We start from the raw sequence: 15,360 nt of genomic DNA, 5'->3' as shown, positions 1-15,360 counted from the left end.
GAGCAGTGTGACACCTGCATTGCTTAGGGCTACCCTACTGCAACCTTTGTCTTAAATAAAAACACCTTATTAAAGGAACAAGCGCTCTAAGGAGCAGAGCTCTGATCAGGTTCATTTAATGGAGGGGTTATCTTGCCTCTTTAATTATCACAGCATCATACTTTAATTTATCTGCTTGTCTTTGGAGAAGGAAGCTCGTCTCCACCGTAGATGGCTGTCTGTGCTGCAGGGAAGATGTCTGCCTGCACGGCTGCTTTGCTCCTGATTACTCATTTGCCTCCCCCTTTTGTCGATTTCATTATTTAAATCATAGCCCCGAATCCCGTTGGATCGCAACAAAGCACCACCAGCAGGCAGCCATGTTTTTGCACACAGCAATCCTTTCTCAGCTGAAGTGTCGTCAGTGATCCTCGGGCGTCTTTAAGTATATTTTACAGCGCGCCTGTAGCAATGAGAGTCATCTGATTTTTCAGCTTCGGTCCATTTCTCGGTGTCGTGTTGAACAATTTGCTTTAGCCCCAATTTATAGTGTTTCTCTGAGCGAGGCCTGTGGTGGGATGAGAACAATAAACAAAGCTTCTTTCCCTTAGCACAAGCTGCCCTTTGAGTTAAATGTAGGCGCATCATTTAAAGACTACAATGAGTCCTGCAGTCTTCTCAGTCATTTGGCTGACAAGAGAGCTTAATTACAGAAGCAAACATCACCGTGTTTAGGCTTCGTCACCACAAGCCAAGTTGTGGTAAACTAATCTTGGAACACACAAGATCTAATTCTACTGTGAGATGGAGACTTACAATACTGTGGATGTGGAGACGGCCATGTTTAACAATGAGGAAGGAAATCATGGTAATAAATAATCAAAACCAGTGCAAGAACAAAAGAACATAAACACAAGTAAAGAAATACTGATCCAAGTAAATTGGACTGAGAGCCAGTAGATACGCATTACAACTCAACAGAAATCTCCTTCACTGTCTCTGTCTCCATCTCCGCCGCGCCTCCTTCTTTTTCAGTGACCTGGTTAATTTCCAGCGCTCTTTAAAGTCCTCCTGCCTTTTTGGATTATCCACATTCCTTTTATCAGGCAGATTACTGTGAATGCTCTCTCTGAATATCCCATTAGCATACTTCATCTCTAATGCCAGTCTCTATCTCTTAATTCTCCCCATTCTCTTTTCCCTGTAATTCCCATCTTTCACTCTCTAATTCAGACATCATCTTTTTTTTGTCCTGAAGAACAGATTCTAAATTTGAGAGCTTAAAATCTTAGTATCTTACTCACTAAGGCGGGATTTTACAGTTGAGATGTGGCTTTTACGCTGCCTCCATAGCAAAATTCACAGCAAACGCACTAGAACGTGAGCAACATTAACTCCCAGATTTAGCAGAAAACAGTCGGCGTCAGACATGCTAAAACAATGAATCACAGCTCAGAATGATCAGCACGATCCTGACATGATCCAGCAGCCTCACTATTAGTAACACACCTTCACTGCCCCAGAGCTTGCATGATGTGAATCAACTGCAAAAGCTTCTTTAAACCTCTGAGTTCACCACACCCTTATCAGGTTTTCACTCTCATTTCATGTTGCCACACTGTATTCCCGTACATTTGCCAGGCTGTGAATAGCACACGCTACTTCCTCGCCTTTATGAAGTGAGCATGCCTTTAACATAGCCCGTGCTTCCAGCTGAGGGGAGGGGTGGTGCTGGTGCTGCTGGATTTGGTAGAGTTATATTTGTTCTCCTTTCAGTATTAAAGATTAACATGGTCCCAGGCATCTTCACTCTCCCTCCACCTCCCTCCCGCTGCCTGTTCTCTTTCTGCCAGTATTAACTCAATTCTTTATTTAGAAACAGGCAGTTAGTGTAGCGTGGGCCCGAGAGACTGCACACCACAGCCCTGTCAGGACTACTAGATGTAGGTTACTTCGCTCAGACGTGACATAGGAGCCAGCATCTAGGCCAGGAGAGCCAGAGCAGGCAGAGCTGACGCACGCTGCCCCAAAGAATCACCCCCATGTGAGGAGGGAAGTGGGCAAGGAGGGATCAACTGGGGTCAGTGTGCCTCTCTGGGGCCGCTCTGACTCACCTTCAACAACTTGATTGTCCCTGGAGGAGTTTGTCATGGACTTGGAGTCAAAGTTTGCTTTCATACTAGTCCAGTGGTACTTCTGAGTAAAAGAAACTCATAAAATATGTATGTGGGGTAATCAGGTTGTTAGTTCTTAACTGTTGCAAATCTGCAACGTCTGCCTGGAGAGGGTTAATTGGCACTTTTAGGTTGGTGTCACGTGTTTTCTGACTGCTCCAAAGTTTTTGTCCTGCATCTATAAAAAAAAAAAAAAAAACAAATGAAATGAATTTGTGCCAAAGCACCTCAGGGGCTGCCCTGATGGTGCATTACTAGTGTGCCTTTTGAAAATCCTTACAAAAACTGACAGGGAACTAATGTAAAGGCTTTTAAATCAGTACTCAGGCACCTCTGAATCATTCATGTCTACCCTCCTGTCCTTAAGAGGTAAGTCTCAATAGGTGTCTACCTTATGTGAACCCGTTGACTCATTGAATTTAGCGTTGCTGCAACAGCTAATCAGGTCAGTGCGTTGGCTATTTGCACATGCTTTAATTTATTATTACAGAAGATGTTTGCACTACTCTGCACTTCATTTTTAAAATAGATGGCTAGCCTTTGTTGTCTAGAAAGATTGCAAATCAGCCATTATATATTGCTTTCATTATTAATATTATGTATGTTTAATGTTAGTGTTGTGAGCTATGCAAGCATTGTTGCTTGTGTGTGCTCTTTCTTAAGTACCCTTTAGCAGTAGAAGTGTCTGCTGCTGACATGTCAAGCTCTTGCTCGCTGTCAGAGCCGTTCTGAAGCACTCGGAGCACAGGGTTGATCAGCACACAGTCAGGGTGAGACTTGATGTTTGCCCCAAGATGTGGGTGACTTTAAAAACTCAAATGCTTGAGTCACTTTCAGTTAATCTCCATTCCCTGAGTTCTGTAACCAGGGGATTCACTGTCTGTTAAATTCATTTCACTGTCGGTCTCATTCGTGATTTGGACATATTGTGTAGTGCAGCTTAGTATTTGCTAACCCTTCTTCTCTGTTATGTCTCTTCAGGCCTACAACCGGCACAACTTCATCCCCTCGTCCTGCCACGGGCTCATCTCGGCCACCTACTAGCAGCAACGCCAAGAGCTCCCCTGCTACAACCAAACCTGCCACTCCTAAAACTCCCTCTGCCGCTGCCAAGCCGGCTACCCCCAAACCAACCTCCACTACCCCCTCTGGTGGCAAACCTCCATCTCAAACATCCAAAACCACAACCCTTGTGAAAAAAGGTAAGGAAAAAGAAATGAGAAAAGAAACACAATAGCATTTGATACCAATTAATAGCAAGTATTATGACTAGTAACACAAAAGAAAAAGAGATGTTTTTAAGATGCCAGTGATGAATAAAGCTCTGGATGATGGGTACTTCCATAGTTTTGGGCTAACAACTGACACCCCTTGATTAAAAATAAATAAATAAATGAATGAAAAAGCAGATCTGGAAAAGTTGTGATGGGGTGCTAGTCTGTACAGAAGCCTGCTCGTCGCATTTTGCACCAGCTGCAGAGGCAATAGGACTACCTGTAACAAAACAAGAGTCGAGATGATGTTTCTGACAAACGTTTTCCATGCACTAGTAGGTAAACACAGGGGTGAATAATCGTTTTGATAAAAGCTCTGCACTAAATACAGATGAGCGTTAATTAACGTCATTAGTAACACCTGTGTTTCCCTGCTGTGCGCTGGGAAAATGGACTTCTGAATGAGTGTTTATTCAGGGACGGTGTGTTAAAGGTCTTTGTCTGTGTTACTGGGACAAAAGGGAAAATAAATAACCACAAAGAGAAAATGAACAATACAACTACTGTTAGCATCAGCTGTCAGCCCACCACTGGCAGCTGTGCCTTTTAAACCAAAGACAAAGAGGTTTTGGAGCAGTAGCAGAGCTGAATATTAAGACTTCATTCATGTTTTGGGTCAAATGCATGACATTGTCACTGCCACTTTAGGCATCCACAAGTCTGATCACCAGGTTTTAAATCGAAGGTACAGCTGGATGTCATCGGTGTAAGAGTGGTAGGAGATCATCTGTTAACATATCATGGAGTGGAGATAGAGAAGTACTGTAGGAGTACATTTTAACTACACACATATGCATGCACATGAAAGGCGTCACACTTCTTAGTCTTAAATAAATAAGTAAATTGTACCGTACAGACTGTAATTATCAGGAATGGAGCGGCCACTGCAAAATATTCCTCATCCTGTGGACAGACTCCAAGCAGCACCAGTCTGGTTAGAGTGGCCCTCCAGCAGAACTCTAGAGCAAAACAAGACATTGAATTCTGGCTTTGAAACAGGATCAGAGACACTGATACTGTACAGTCTGCCCTCCTGTGACAAAACAGGCTGGTGAGCAGTGGCTGAACTTTAAAAACAGGAGTGAAGTGTTGTCCAAAGTAAAGTGATCACATCATTTCCTCAGATGGATGTAAAAATAAAACATTAAAACATAAAATGTGTTTATGTCTGCCCGCTCTAGTATGTTATAATTATGTGTAAGACTGATATGTGTTTTATGGGTCTGAGATCTCACAATAAATGAATAAATTAATTAATTTCAATTTTATATTCCATATATTTGGCCTGATTACAGTGTTAACTACAGAAAACTCAGTGGTGACTTTGAAGGGATCAATAAAACGTTGTTTGTCTGCTTCCTGTTTACAAGGGGTTGCCATAGCAGATGGATCCACCTGTTTGATTTAGCAGATTTTTATAGGGGATATTCTTCCTGACACAACCCTTCTAAGGTTTTTTCTTCTGGGTCTTGACTGTACATTATGCAAATGTGTTAAACATTACACTGTGGGTTTAATCATCAATGATGTGTTTTAATTTTCTACAATATCACATTGTTAAACCACCCCTTGTGTGCTTTTGTGCGTTTTTTCTAGATGTCACCAAACCCTCCACGCCAGCAGCCAAAAAGCCTGCAGACTCCCCCCTTACTCGCCCTTCTTCTACAACGAAGTCGGCAAAATCCGAGACTTCCAAGTCCGCTTCAAAATCAGAGGTCACTGCCAAAAAGCCTGCTACTAACAAGCCAGCAGACACCAAAACACCTAACCGCCCCAAAACACAAGAAAGCAAGCCTACACCAGCTAAGACTCCTGGCTCCAAAACCAAGACCTCCAGCCCCAAGAAAACTGTGGGAAGCAGCACACCAACTCCTGTTAAACGCGCCCCTAAAGCTGCCACAGCCGCTGAACCTGAAAAGGAAGTTGCCGCAGCTGTAGCTGCTGCAGCAGCGATTGCTGCCACAGCAGCTGTTATTGCTGTGCCAGAACAACCAGAGCCTCCTGCAGAACTAGCTGTGGAGCCATCCATTACAACTCCTGAAGAAAAATCAGCAGAGTTCACACCAGAACCAGAACTAGTCTGTGCACCAGTGGCTGAATCAGTTTGTGAACCAAAACTAGAACCCGCACGGGAATCCATACCAGAACCCGCCAGGGAACCTACACCAGAACCTGCAAGAGAACCCACACCAGAGCCTGTCAGGGAACCCACTCCAGTATCTGTAAGAGAACCCACACCAGAGCCTGTCAGGGAACCTACACTAGAACCTGCAAGAGAACCCACACCAGAGCCTGTTAGGGAACCCACTCCAGTATCTGTAAGAGAACCCACACCAGAGCCTGTCAGGGAACCTACACCAGAACCTGCAAGAGAACCCACACCAGAACCTGTTAGGGAACCCACACCAGAACCTGCAAGGGAACCTACACCAGAACCTGTAAGAGAACTTACTCCAGAGCCTGTCAGGGAACCTTCACCAGAGCCCGTAAGAGAACCAACACCAGAACCTGTACAAGAACTAATTTCACATCAAGAAGAAGAACCATCCCCCGAGGCATCTGTAGATCTCCTGTCTGACCCACCAGCAGAGGAGGAGGCAGAACCGGTCCATGAAGCAGTGTGTGGTGTTCAGCTCCCTGCACAGATAGATCCTTTCAAATTTGAGGAGCCTGCCAACGACTCCCTGGGTACTACAGTCATGTCTCCTCCTTGTTCCCCACAAGGCCCTGCTTCTCCTGTCAGAGACCAACAGAATGCCTACTCTCTCCTGGGCACCCATGTCCACTCTGATCCCTGGAACATAAACCAAAGCCCAAGCAGTATGATGAACTTCCAGAGAGAAGAGGAACAGTGCCAGCAGTTTGAGGCTCAGGAGACACAAGAGGAGGAAGAGGACGAAGAGCAGGAAGAAGAAGAGAAGGAAAACTTGTTTATGCATACCCCCGCAGCTCCCGAGGCCTTTAATAACACAGTGCAACCTCACTTATTGGGTGCCTCCCCTCTGGATGATTTCAGCCCCAGAGGCCTGATCTCTCCTCATGAAAAGGAGGAGGCCGTGGAAAAGGCTGATGAGGAAATCAACGAGGATGATGATGAGGAAGAGGATGATGATGATGAAGAACAAAGGAGACTGGGCTATCAGCCTTCGTCTTTGATCACTGACATGAGCACGTCTCAGCCCTCTGACGACTTCCAAGTGCGCTCCTCTGCCTTTGGAGGTTCAACAGGGTGGCACGGTGACGACTTGCTGTCTGGGATGGACTCCGAGGATGTGAGCAGCTGCACCAGCAGCCGACAGCAGGGGGTCTCAGACCTTAGTAGCACCCAGCATACCGCAATTCTAGAGGGCACCCAGAGTTCAGATGCCCTGGTTGACACTAGCCTCCGTGGTTCTGAGGGAGATGGTAACCTCATGGGTTCTCCCAATGTGGAAACCCTAGCCAATGAAGAAGAGGACGAGGATGATGAGGATGAGCGGGTGGACGATATGGATTTGAGCTCTGAGAGGGTAGACGAACACCATAAAGTTTTCCAGGAGCAAGGGCAAGATGAGGAAGAGGATGAAGACGTGGAAATGCGCAGTGAAGGAGTGATGGAGAGCTGTGAGAATGAGGATGACTTTAATGAGGAGGCACATTTAGATAACCTCAATCAATCGGGTCCTCCGCCCTCCATCCCTGCATCCTCCTGGGGCCAGACCAACCCCTTCTGTGATACCTGGGCTCAGCCAGCCTCACTGCTCTCCGTCTCCTCCCCCAGCCCTGTGTCCGACCACGGTGCTGCTGAGTCTGAAGCGCCCACCCAGTCTCCTGCCCAGGCATGTTTGGACGTCAGCGCCCCATCCTTTGCTCCTGAGATGGAGCAAGAAACCAACCTTCATCAGTCATCATATGAGGAGACGAAGGGCTCAGTTCTTGCAGAGGCTCCCACCCTACTTGCTGCCCCACCTGTAGGCATGTCCCAGTCCAGCACTCTAAGCGGCACGGCTCTGGCAGCCCAGAGCAGCAGCGAGACAAGCACACCAGAGGAACTCCGTGACTATGACAGCAGCTCTGGAGTCGAGTCCCGCTCTGACAAGCAGCAGACCCCAGTGCCTGCTTCGGTTCAGCCTGACATGGAGCAGGATCTCGGTATTCACTTAGAAAAAGGCGACGGAGAAGAGGAGGAAGCCGAGACGCTCCCCGCCGACGAGGTCCTGGGCACCGGACCCCCAACTGCTCCTGCATCCGCCCCTTCTTCCCCTTCCACCTCGGGAGACGAGGCCAGCGATACAGAAGGGGAGATGCAAATAAATGACCCTGAAGCACCCATGATGGTAGATGAAAGTGCCGGGTTTGAGAGTCCTCCTCAGACGTGTAGCCTGCCCGCTCTCGAGGAGGACGAAGAGGCTGGGGACACACCAGCTGGGGAGGGTGAGGAGGATGGGGGCGGGGCCACCCCTCAGTCAGCCAATTCTGTAGCGTCTTACGGCTTCGACTGCACTACATCCAACTCCAACGCCCACTCCATGGCTGAGAGCTGCGGGAAGAGCCCTGGAATCTTCTCCTTGGAAAATGAGGAGCAGCTGCCAGAGGAGGCCAAAGACCCCTCCCTCATCAAGGAGCTGACGCTGCCACCAGCTGCCACCTCTGCCCTTGCAGAGGACCTGCTGGGCAGATCTGTGGATCTGATGCCTTTGGGTCACCCGGAGGACAACCATCCCAGTCTAGATGACCACCACTACATGCTGGGAGGGAAGATTGCAGCAGACCAGCTGAAGGACATCGATCCAGTCGAGGCCGAGGAATCTGGAGGCACCGGCGACAACCAGGCATCCTACTACTCTACCATATCTGATAAGACTGATAGTTTTCTGGCAGGTAACGTATAAGTCCCTCCTGTTACCCCCCGGAATGCACCTTTTCCCTGCAACCCTCCCCCTTTTACCTGTTTTCTTCTTTTGTTTTCTCTCCAATTGGGTTAGATGGTTAGAAGAAGAAAAAAAAAAGGAGAGCAAGATTGTAGGAAAAAAGATTTTAAAAAAATGAACAAAGGAGAAGGAAAAAAAATGACTGTAGCAATTTTTAAATGAAGCCTCCCTCTTTCATACTGTTATGGTCACGGTTATGAGTGTATGGCTTAACTCCATTTTTCTAGTAGGATGTTCTTTTTAAGTAACCCTGCTTATTCTGTAGCCCCTGATGGGGTATTGACTGATTGGTCCAATGTGACTGAGCTTTTAAACCGAAAAAAGGAAAAGGAAAAAAAAAAGACAACACACAGACGGAATAATATGGACTCATTGTGTATTTATCCTACTGTTTTTACCAATCAAATGTCAATGATTTTTGTTGTTGTTTTGTATTTGCTTATTTTTTTGGGTTTTTTTGTTTTGTTTTGGTTTCTGTTAAAACCTGGTCCTCCCCTTCCCTGTGTACACACACTCCATGTTCAACAGCACCATAGCGATAGTTGCTTTTTTCTTTTATTTGTTTGTCTTCTGCTTTCAAGACTTTTAGCTATCAAAATAAAGGCTAGATATTAACACAGCAGGTTTCATTTTGCCGTTACGGATTAGTTGAAGTAGGTGTGTGTGCGGGGGGGGCGGTCAATAGATTGCAGTTGGTGACGCTTTTAATGTGTGCTTCAAGAGGTTCTACTGCTCTTTGCATAGGTTGTTAAGGTATATAACGTGCAGTCACGTACGGTATGTGTTTCAGGCGTTTGGTTAAGTGGCTTCAAGCTTCGAGCCTCAGTTAGCAGATCATTTGTGTTCCAAGAAGAAACTAACGGCTAGCCTTTTTATTCGTGATGAGACGCTACATAAGCTCCACATCACAGCTTTACACTCTCTGAAACCTTTTCATAGTGGGCGTTTGGTTTACTATTTCAACAGTATATTGCATGTTTAATTAACAAAGACTCTGTACTACCTGGAAATTTGCAACAATTCTACACTAGACATGATGTTCAGAAATGAATGGTTCACATTAGGTTATCTTTCAAAATTCCATTAAAACATCATTGCAAGGCATTTTTGTTCCTGTTTCCTTTTTTCCCTATGGATCCGAGCATGTCTGAACTCGTCTCCTTGTGTTTGTGTGTGTGTGTGTGTGTGTGTGTGTGTGTGTGTGTTTATGCAACAGTATTTCCCAAGTGGCGTCTCTTATTCTTCGCCATGGGAACTGCTGTTAAACAGGAAGTGATGTGGCCATTGTTCAATGGTGTTGTGTCTAGATGGAATTTTGGTCAAAGTAAAAAGGCGATCCAAGATCTTCAGCACGCTTACACCTTTGTCAACTTTTCAGATCCGCCAACACAATGTTCAGCGCACTCTCTCTCTGACACTCTCTCTCACTTAAGGTTCTTGTAAACAAACAAAGCTGTTCTGTGAGAGACGCATTTGTCACACCTCAAAAACATTTAAATGGATCTATTATGATTTTCCGTCACATACACACTGTCACACACTGGTGGATGTTCACATTAAACATGGCTACAGTATTAAGTATGGTCAGTAGAAGCATTCTAAATACTCTGTTTCAGATAGTTTTCTACTCCTAGAGCTGTATAATAACCTCAAAATATACTTTTCCTTAATATGACCTTAATATGTTCACGTCAGGCTTACAGCTCTGACTTGGCACAGAAGCCCCACCGAAAAGCAGCAGCCAATCAGAAGAAGGTCAGCTTAATGGGACTTCTACACTACAAACAAGCATTTAAGAAGATCGCTTAAAGTTCCTCTTCCTCCTCGTCTTTGCACAAGCACATTGCTACACTTCTTGTCACATTGCCACCATCAGTTGTCACAGCTGTAGTAGCAGATTGTACCCATTGTTTCACAAAGATAAAGGGGCCCAGGCATGAATTCATCGGGCTACCAGTGCTCAAAAACTGTACAGAACACATTTAGCATCATTTCTGATTATTCTCCCTCCTGCAGTAATGCACAACGGGGGGGGCGTCTCTGCTCTTTATTTACATACATGCCAAGAAGCCCCCCACCTCCAGAAAAACCACTTATGATGAACATGACATTAAGTCAGTCGTGATATAAACTGGGGAGGTGGAATGGAGGTGGGCTGCAAAGAAGCTTGCAGGTATAAAACAGTTGGATGACTCGTGCTGCTTAAAATGCAGGTCCTGTTTGAGTTTAGCCAATCAGATGCGCAGAAGGGCATGAGGTGAATCTGCATCCTCGTTCGCTACATATGCAGATATAAATAGTACCATCTCCTCTCTGGTCTGGCCTCGTGCTCTTCCTTGAAACCCTGACCGGAACATACCCCACAGCACACACACTGACACAGCTGTAGCTTAGATGTCTCTAAAATACCAGCTTTTGTCATTTCCTAAACACTAAATTTACATTCATGAGACCATGAACGACTTGATTCAGGTTTGTGCTTCCCTGACTTGGTGATTATACTTCAGTGATTATACCGTTTCTTCTACCGTACACTGAAGTTACTTTTCCACATGATTAAAACCACACATTATCTTGATATGATCAACTTCCTGTGATTATATTTTTTATCAGTTCTATCCCATGTGCCCGTTGTCTGTACTCTACTGTGAATCACATATATGACCACTGTCCTGCATGACAGACATCATGTTCCTGAGAATGACACCTCAAATGTGAGACTGGGATTTTGGTGCAGACTACTCAACCGAGTGGTCCTATATGAAACAAAGGTGTGACATTAGAGGAAACATGTTGCACTGAGTGTTGTGTGATGTGTTTCATTGTACCGGTTTGTAGCTGCGGTATTCAGCATCCTCTATCGCTTTTATTTTGGAAGCCCCTTCCCTTGTTTTTTGTTCCTTTTTTTTTGTTACACCTTTTTGCATTTGTGTCAGATCTCTCCTCCTTCCTGGCCCCTTGTTGTACCACCCGTTCTGTTTGATGCATGCATCTATAACGGATGCACCAAGTGATCTTGACTGTCCCACAGGAGATTGGAAGAGATATGAAGTGGATGAAGCTCACAGATGGCAAAAACACTCACAGGAAGACAACCAGAACCAGAACCACACTGCTGCAGCTCCCATAGCGAATGGTCACTACTTGGCAATGGTCCCGGGCAACAGGAGGCCCATTGATCCGACTCTTGCTGCCCATTTTGCCAAAATTGCTCCCCCTCCATCTTTGACCGTTGCTGCTGCTGATGGTCACGCTGGCGGAGAACAGCTGAAGAGGCTGGAGCAACACCAAGAAAAGCTGAGGGAGATGCAGCAGCGCCAGGTGCAGGAGAGGCAGAAGAGGCAGTGGCTGGAGGAAGAGCGTCTGAGGCTGGAGCAACAGAAGCAGCTGGAGAAGCAGCGCAGGGAGCTCCTCCAGCTGCAGCTGCAGCAGCAACAGCAGGAGCACCGCCACCGCAGGCAGGTCCTGCAGTGGCAGCTGGAGCTGGAGCAGCAGTATCGCATGCAGCAGAAACAGATCCAGCAGCAACAGCAGCTCAGGAGGAGCCCGACCGGAGTGATGCTCTCCCCTTCCTCGGGGCTCTGCACCATCTATGAAGCCATGGAAACCAGCGACGAGGAGGACGAAGCCAGAGGGGAGGTGAGAAGGAGGGGGCGGTCCCCCCACCGGCAGCAGCACCTGCGCCCGGTGCCCCCACAAGAACTGGAATGGAATAAGAAGGTGGACATGGTCCAGCAGCTCATCAACCAGACCATGGTGCTGTCTGGTGATACAGACTGCCCTCCGCTCCTCCTCCTCCCTGTGGGGACCGGGGGCACCCTAAGCCCCCTGGAGAGCAGCATGTGGCCCAGTTTGTTTCCCCAGTTCAGCCCTCCTACCGCTACAGTCACATCTGTCAGCAGCTACTCCCCAGACAGCCAGGGCAGCTCCCCAATCAGTGACTGGACTGTGGTCGAGGTGGAGACCCATCACTGAACAAGGGAGGCGGAGAAGCACATCAATAAATCGGTGCGAGGAACAGTTTCACATATTTATGAATATCTGTTTTTAATTTTTGGCACAGGGTTAGGTGAGAAGATTGATACGACTCTCACTGCTGTTCAGCTCAGTCGAGCCACAGTTATTCTAAGAAATTGAAATCTACTGGCAAAGATGGAGGGAAATGTATCCAAATAAGCTCACAAATAAATCTGTATGGAAGCAAAGCACAAAGACGACAACTGACCTTTATTTGATGGGGTTAAACGGTCCCCTCCTGTGTGATGAACTGCTGACACCAGGATTTGGTGTGGATTTCTGGAGGCTCTGAGTTCATGTGATGAGGTTCACCGATGGGAGGGGCTTGGAACACAAATAGGAGAGCTGCAGGAAGCATTTTCTACATACAGCCACACACCAGAGCCAAAAGGGTGATATTGATCTACTCGTCTAATGCTGTGCCAAAATCTCACGCTGTTATTCATGAGCAGCGTGCATCATACGACTGAACTCCTCTCACAGATCTGATCTGCTTAATTTAATGTGCCATCGTTAATGAAGCCATACGAGAATTTTACGGTTAAGCCGGATACTTGATTTAACCATAAGACCATACCAACCTGGTCTTCAACAGATGTCATTACTTGTAGTAGAACATATTCGCTGTAGATGACCCCATGTAATTGATTACTGTAACCCAGACATGCATACTGTCATACTGTCGCCTCACATTAGAGCATGTTCTCCTTACCAGAAGCACTTAACATCTGTCCTCAGCTGTCTTACTCTGAAATGCGCTGGATCTACTTTAGCAGCCCTGTTGTCTCTTGTGTCGTGTGGGTGCAGCGCTCCACGTTGTTGTCTCTTTTGTATCTAGACCAAACACTGGTCGCTCTCTCAAACGAGAGACTGAGCTATGACAAATTGCACTGGTTTTCTACCGTTGTTTATTCGCTGTTATGGTCTTTGCCAAAGTATTTATACAGGTAAGTAGTGTTGTGTTACATAGCCAGTACTGTTGATAGATGAATATTTTTTCTGGGCTTTTACATCTCCCCAAATCCCCATAGTGAAATACCTAAATCGGTGTATTGTGTCCCCCTACAAACACCAGTCTCTGCTCAGTGTTACTGTGACTATACTCGACAAGCAGGTTTTCATGGACTTAATAGAGCTGTCAGTCACGGAGGAAGAGGGAGGCGTTAAGGAGAAGAAGGGCGCTCCTTGTTCTGCTGTGAGGGGTGAGGGAAGGCGTACAAGGGTGCAGGGCTGGTTGGCGGGGGGAAGAGTTGTCCCCCCTCACACATTCCGAAGTTATAACCTCATTTCCTGGGTCACCCAGTGTTCAGGGAGTCTCCGAGGTTACAGATGACATCATGGTGGGGGGAGAAGAAGAGGAGATGCGGAGATGAGACAATGCACCCACTCTGAGGCTGTGGGGATTGGAGGGTGGAGGGCAGGCCAAGTACCAACCTCTATATTTCTTTTATTAAGTATATTAATATAGTCTGTGAAGAGTTTCTATATATTTCCCTTTGTTATCATATTTTTTAAAAGAGGTGTTTACTTGTATCAGTCAGGTAATGAGAACATAGCAGCCTGTCTGATATTTAAATGTGTTGAGTGAAGAGAAAAAAAGCACCTGTGTTTCTCTTTGTGTCTGCACAAGGTAGGTGATGTCTGTCTGGGATGATCGAAGTGAAGAAACACTGCCACCTGTTGACAGCACGTGTGGCACACTGACCCATTCTTCCACTTACACAGCCTGTGAATCTCTTGCAGTGACATCATTTAATTTGTGTTATAGCTAATAGGCTTTTCCTTTATCTACTGCTACTGTAAGCAAAGTGCCCGTTTATATGATTCTGAAGTATCCTAAATGAATATTGTAAAAAGCAGATTATATTTCAAAGTGCATACAGAATATAGTTTTCCAAAAATATTTGTACTACAGCTGGACTATGCATGTGTTATGTGGCCTCTGCTGTCGTATGCTGCTTTCTATCATATCATTAAGAGTTTGTTTTTTCTGAAAAGACCAACATACAAGCAAGCGTAACTAGTGCATGTGTGATTAGACTTATATGTGCACCTTTATTGTCAAAGTACAGTCTACTCCGCCTCAAGCCACTTTACACAGATATTTTTGTGTACCTTTGCTATTGAATTTCATATGAATCTATACAAAATTGCTGTTTACATTCTCAGTATTTTGATATTCAGTGTGCGAGTGATCGTCATCCTCTTCTTTAGTACTGGAGAAGCTTTCTTTGTTGTGCCAGTGTTCCAGATCATTTTAAAGTATAAAATGTCAAAACTTTTATGCTTTCAATAGTAAATAAAACTGCTTTAAATCAATTGGTTATAGTCTTGTTTTAAAATTCACGTCATTTGAAAAACAAACAATTTTAAAAAAGATGTAAATGAGAAGCAGCTACTCAAAAACACTGAGTCGGATTATTTTCATACAGAAGAGAAGAGGACCTTTGCTCGGGGTTACATGTGTACGGTAGCCAATGAGGGGTTAACTCAATGTACACTCACCAGCTGCTTTCTTCATTTAAGCATTGTTTAAACACTGCAGCCTAACTTAGTATTGTTTTTGACCATGCCCATCTCTTATGACCACAGTGTCACGAAGCTAAAATCGCCATAAACTGGTTTCTTGAACACAACAAGTCTCCACGGCCACCAAATCTCAATCCAATGGAGCATCTTTGGGATGAGGTGGAACATCACGGAAGTGCAACAGACAAATCTGTGCTGTGAAGTATTGAAGTGTTTCTGAAAACAAAAGGGAGTCCAACCCAGTACCTGAAGACTGTGTGTACACTGTAGATGGCACATATTACACATATGATTGCACTGCTTAGTGGAAAATATTGTTTTCCATAAAAATCCCAGGTCCAAATATCACCAGTTGTCTGTTCATACAGAAATCTGTATCACAAATAAAATCCAGTTCTACTCCTGCACTCTGAGCTCAGCCATAATCCATCCACAAAGACAGTGTGGGTGTACACAGTCTGCACTCACCCTGTATGT

General features: G+C 45.6%; 1 protein-coding gene across 3 annotated transcripts in view; it reads left to right on the top strand.

The window, feature by feature from the left end:
• prr36b (proline rich 36b) overlaps positions 1-14,673 on the top strand; it is a 39,200-nt gene extending 24,527 nt beyond the window's left edge. For all 3 annotated transcript variants that reach the window (XM_026165761.2, XM_026165762.2, XM_080300456.1), the window contains exons 4-6: positions 3,135-3,355; positions 5,024-8,287; positions 11,369-14,673. In XM_026165761.2, the coding sequence (XP_026021546.2) occupies positions 3,135-3,355; positions 5,024-8,287; positions 11,369-12,312 (4,429 nt within the window). In that variant the 3' untranslated portion in view covers positions 12,313-14,673. The remainder of the gene's footprint in view (positions 1-3,134; positions 3,356-5,023; positions 8,288-11,368) is intronic.
• The last annotated feature ends 687 nt before the right edge of the window (positions 14,674-15,360 follow it).

Source organism: Astatotilapia calliptera, chromosome 4 (assembly GCF_964374335.1).
Source record: "Astatotilapia calliptera chromosome 4, fAstCal68.1, whole genome shotgun sequence".
Lineage (NCBI taxonomy): Eukaryota > Metazoa > Chordata > Actinopteri > Cichliformes > Cichlidae > Astatotilapia > Astatotilapia calliptera.
Note: the sequence above shows the minus strand (reverse complement) of the source record. Positions and strands in the feature narration are given on the sequence as shown.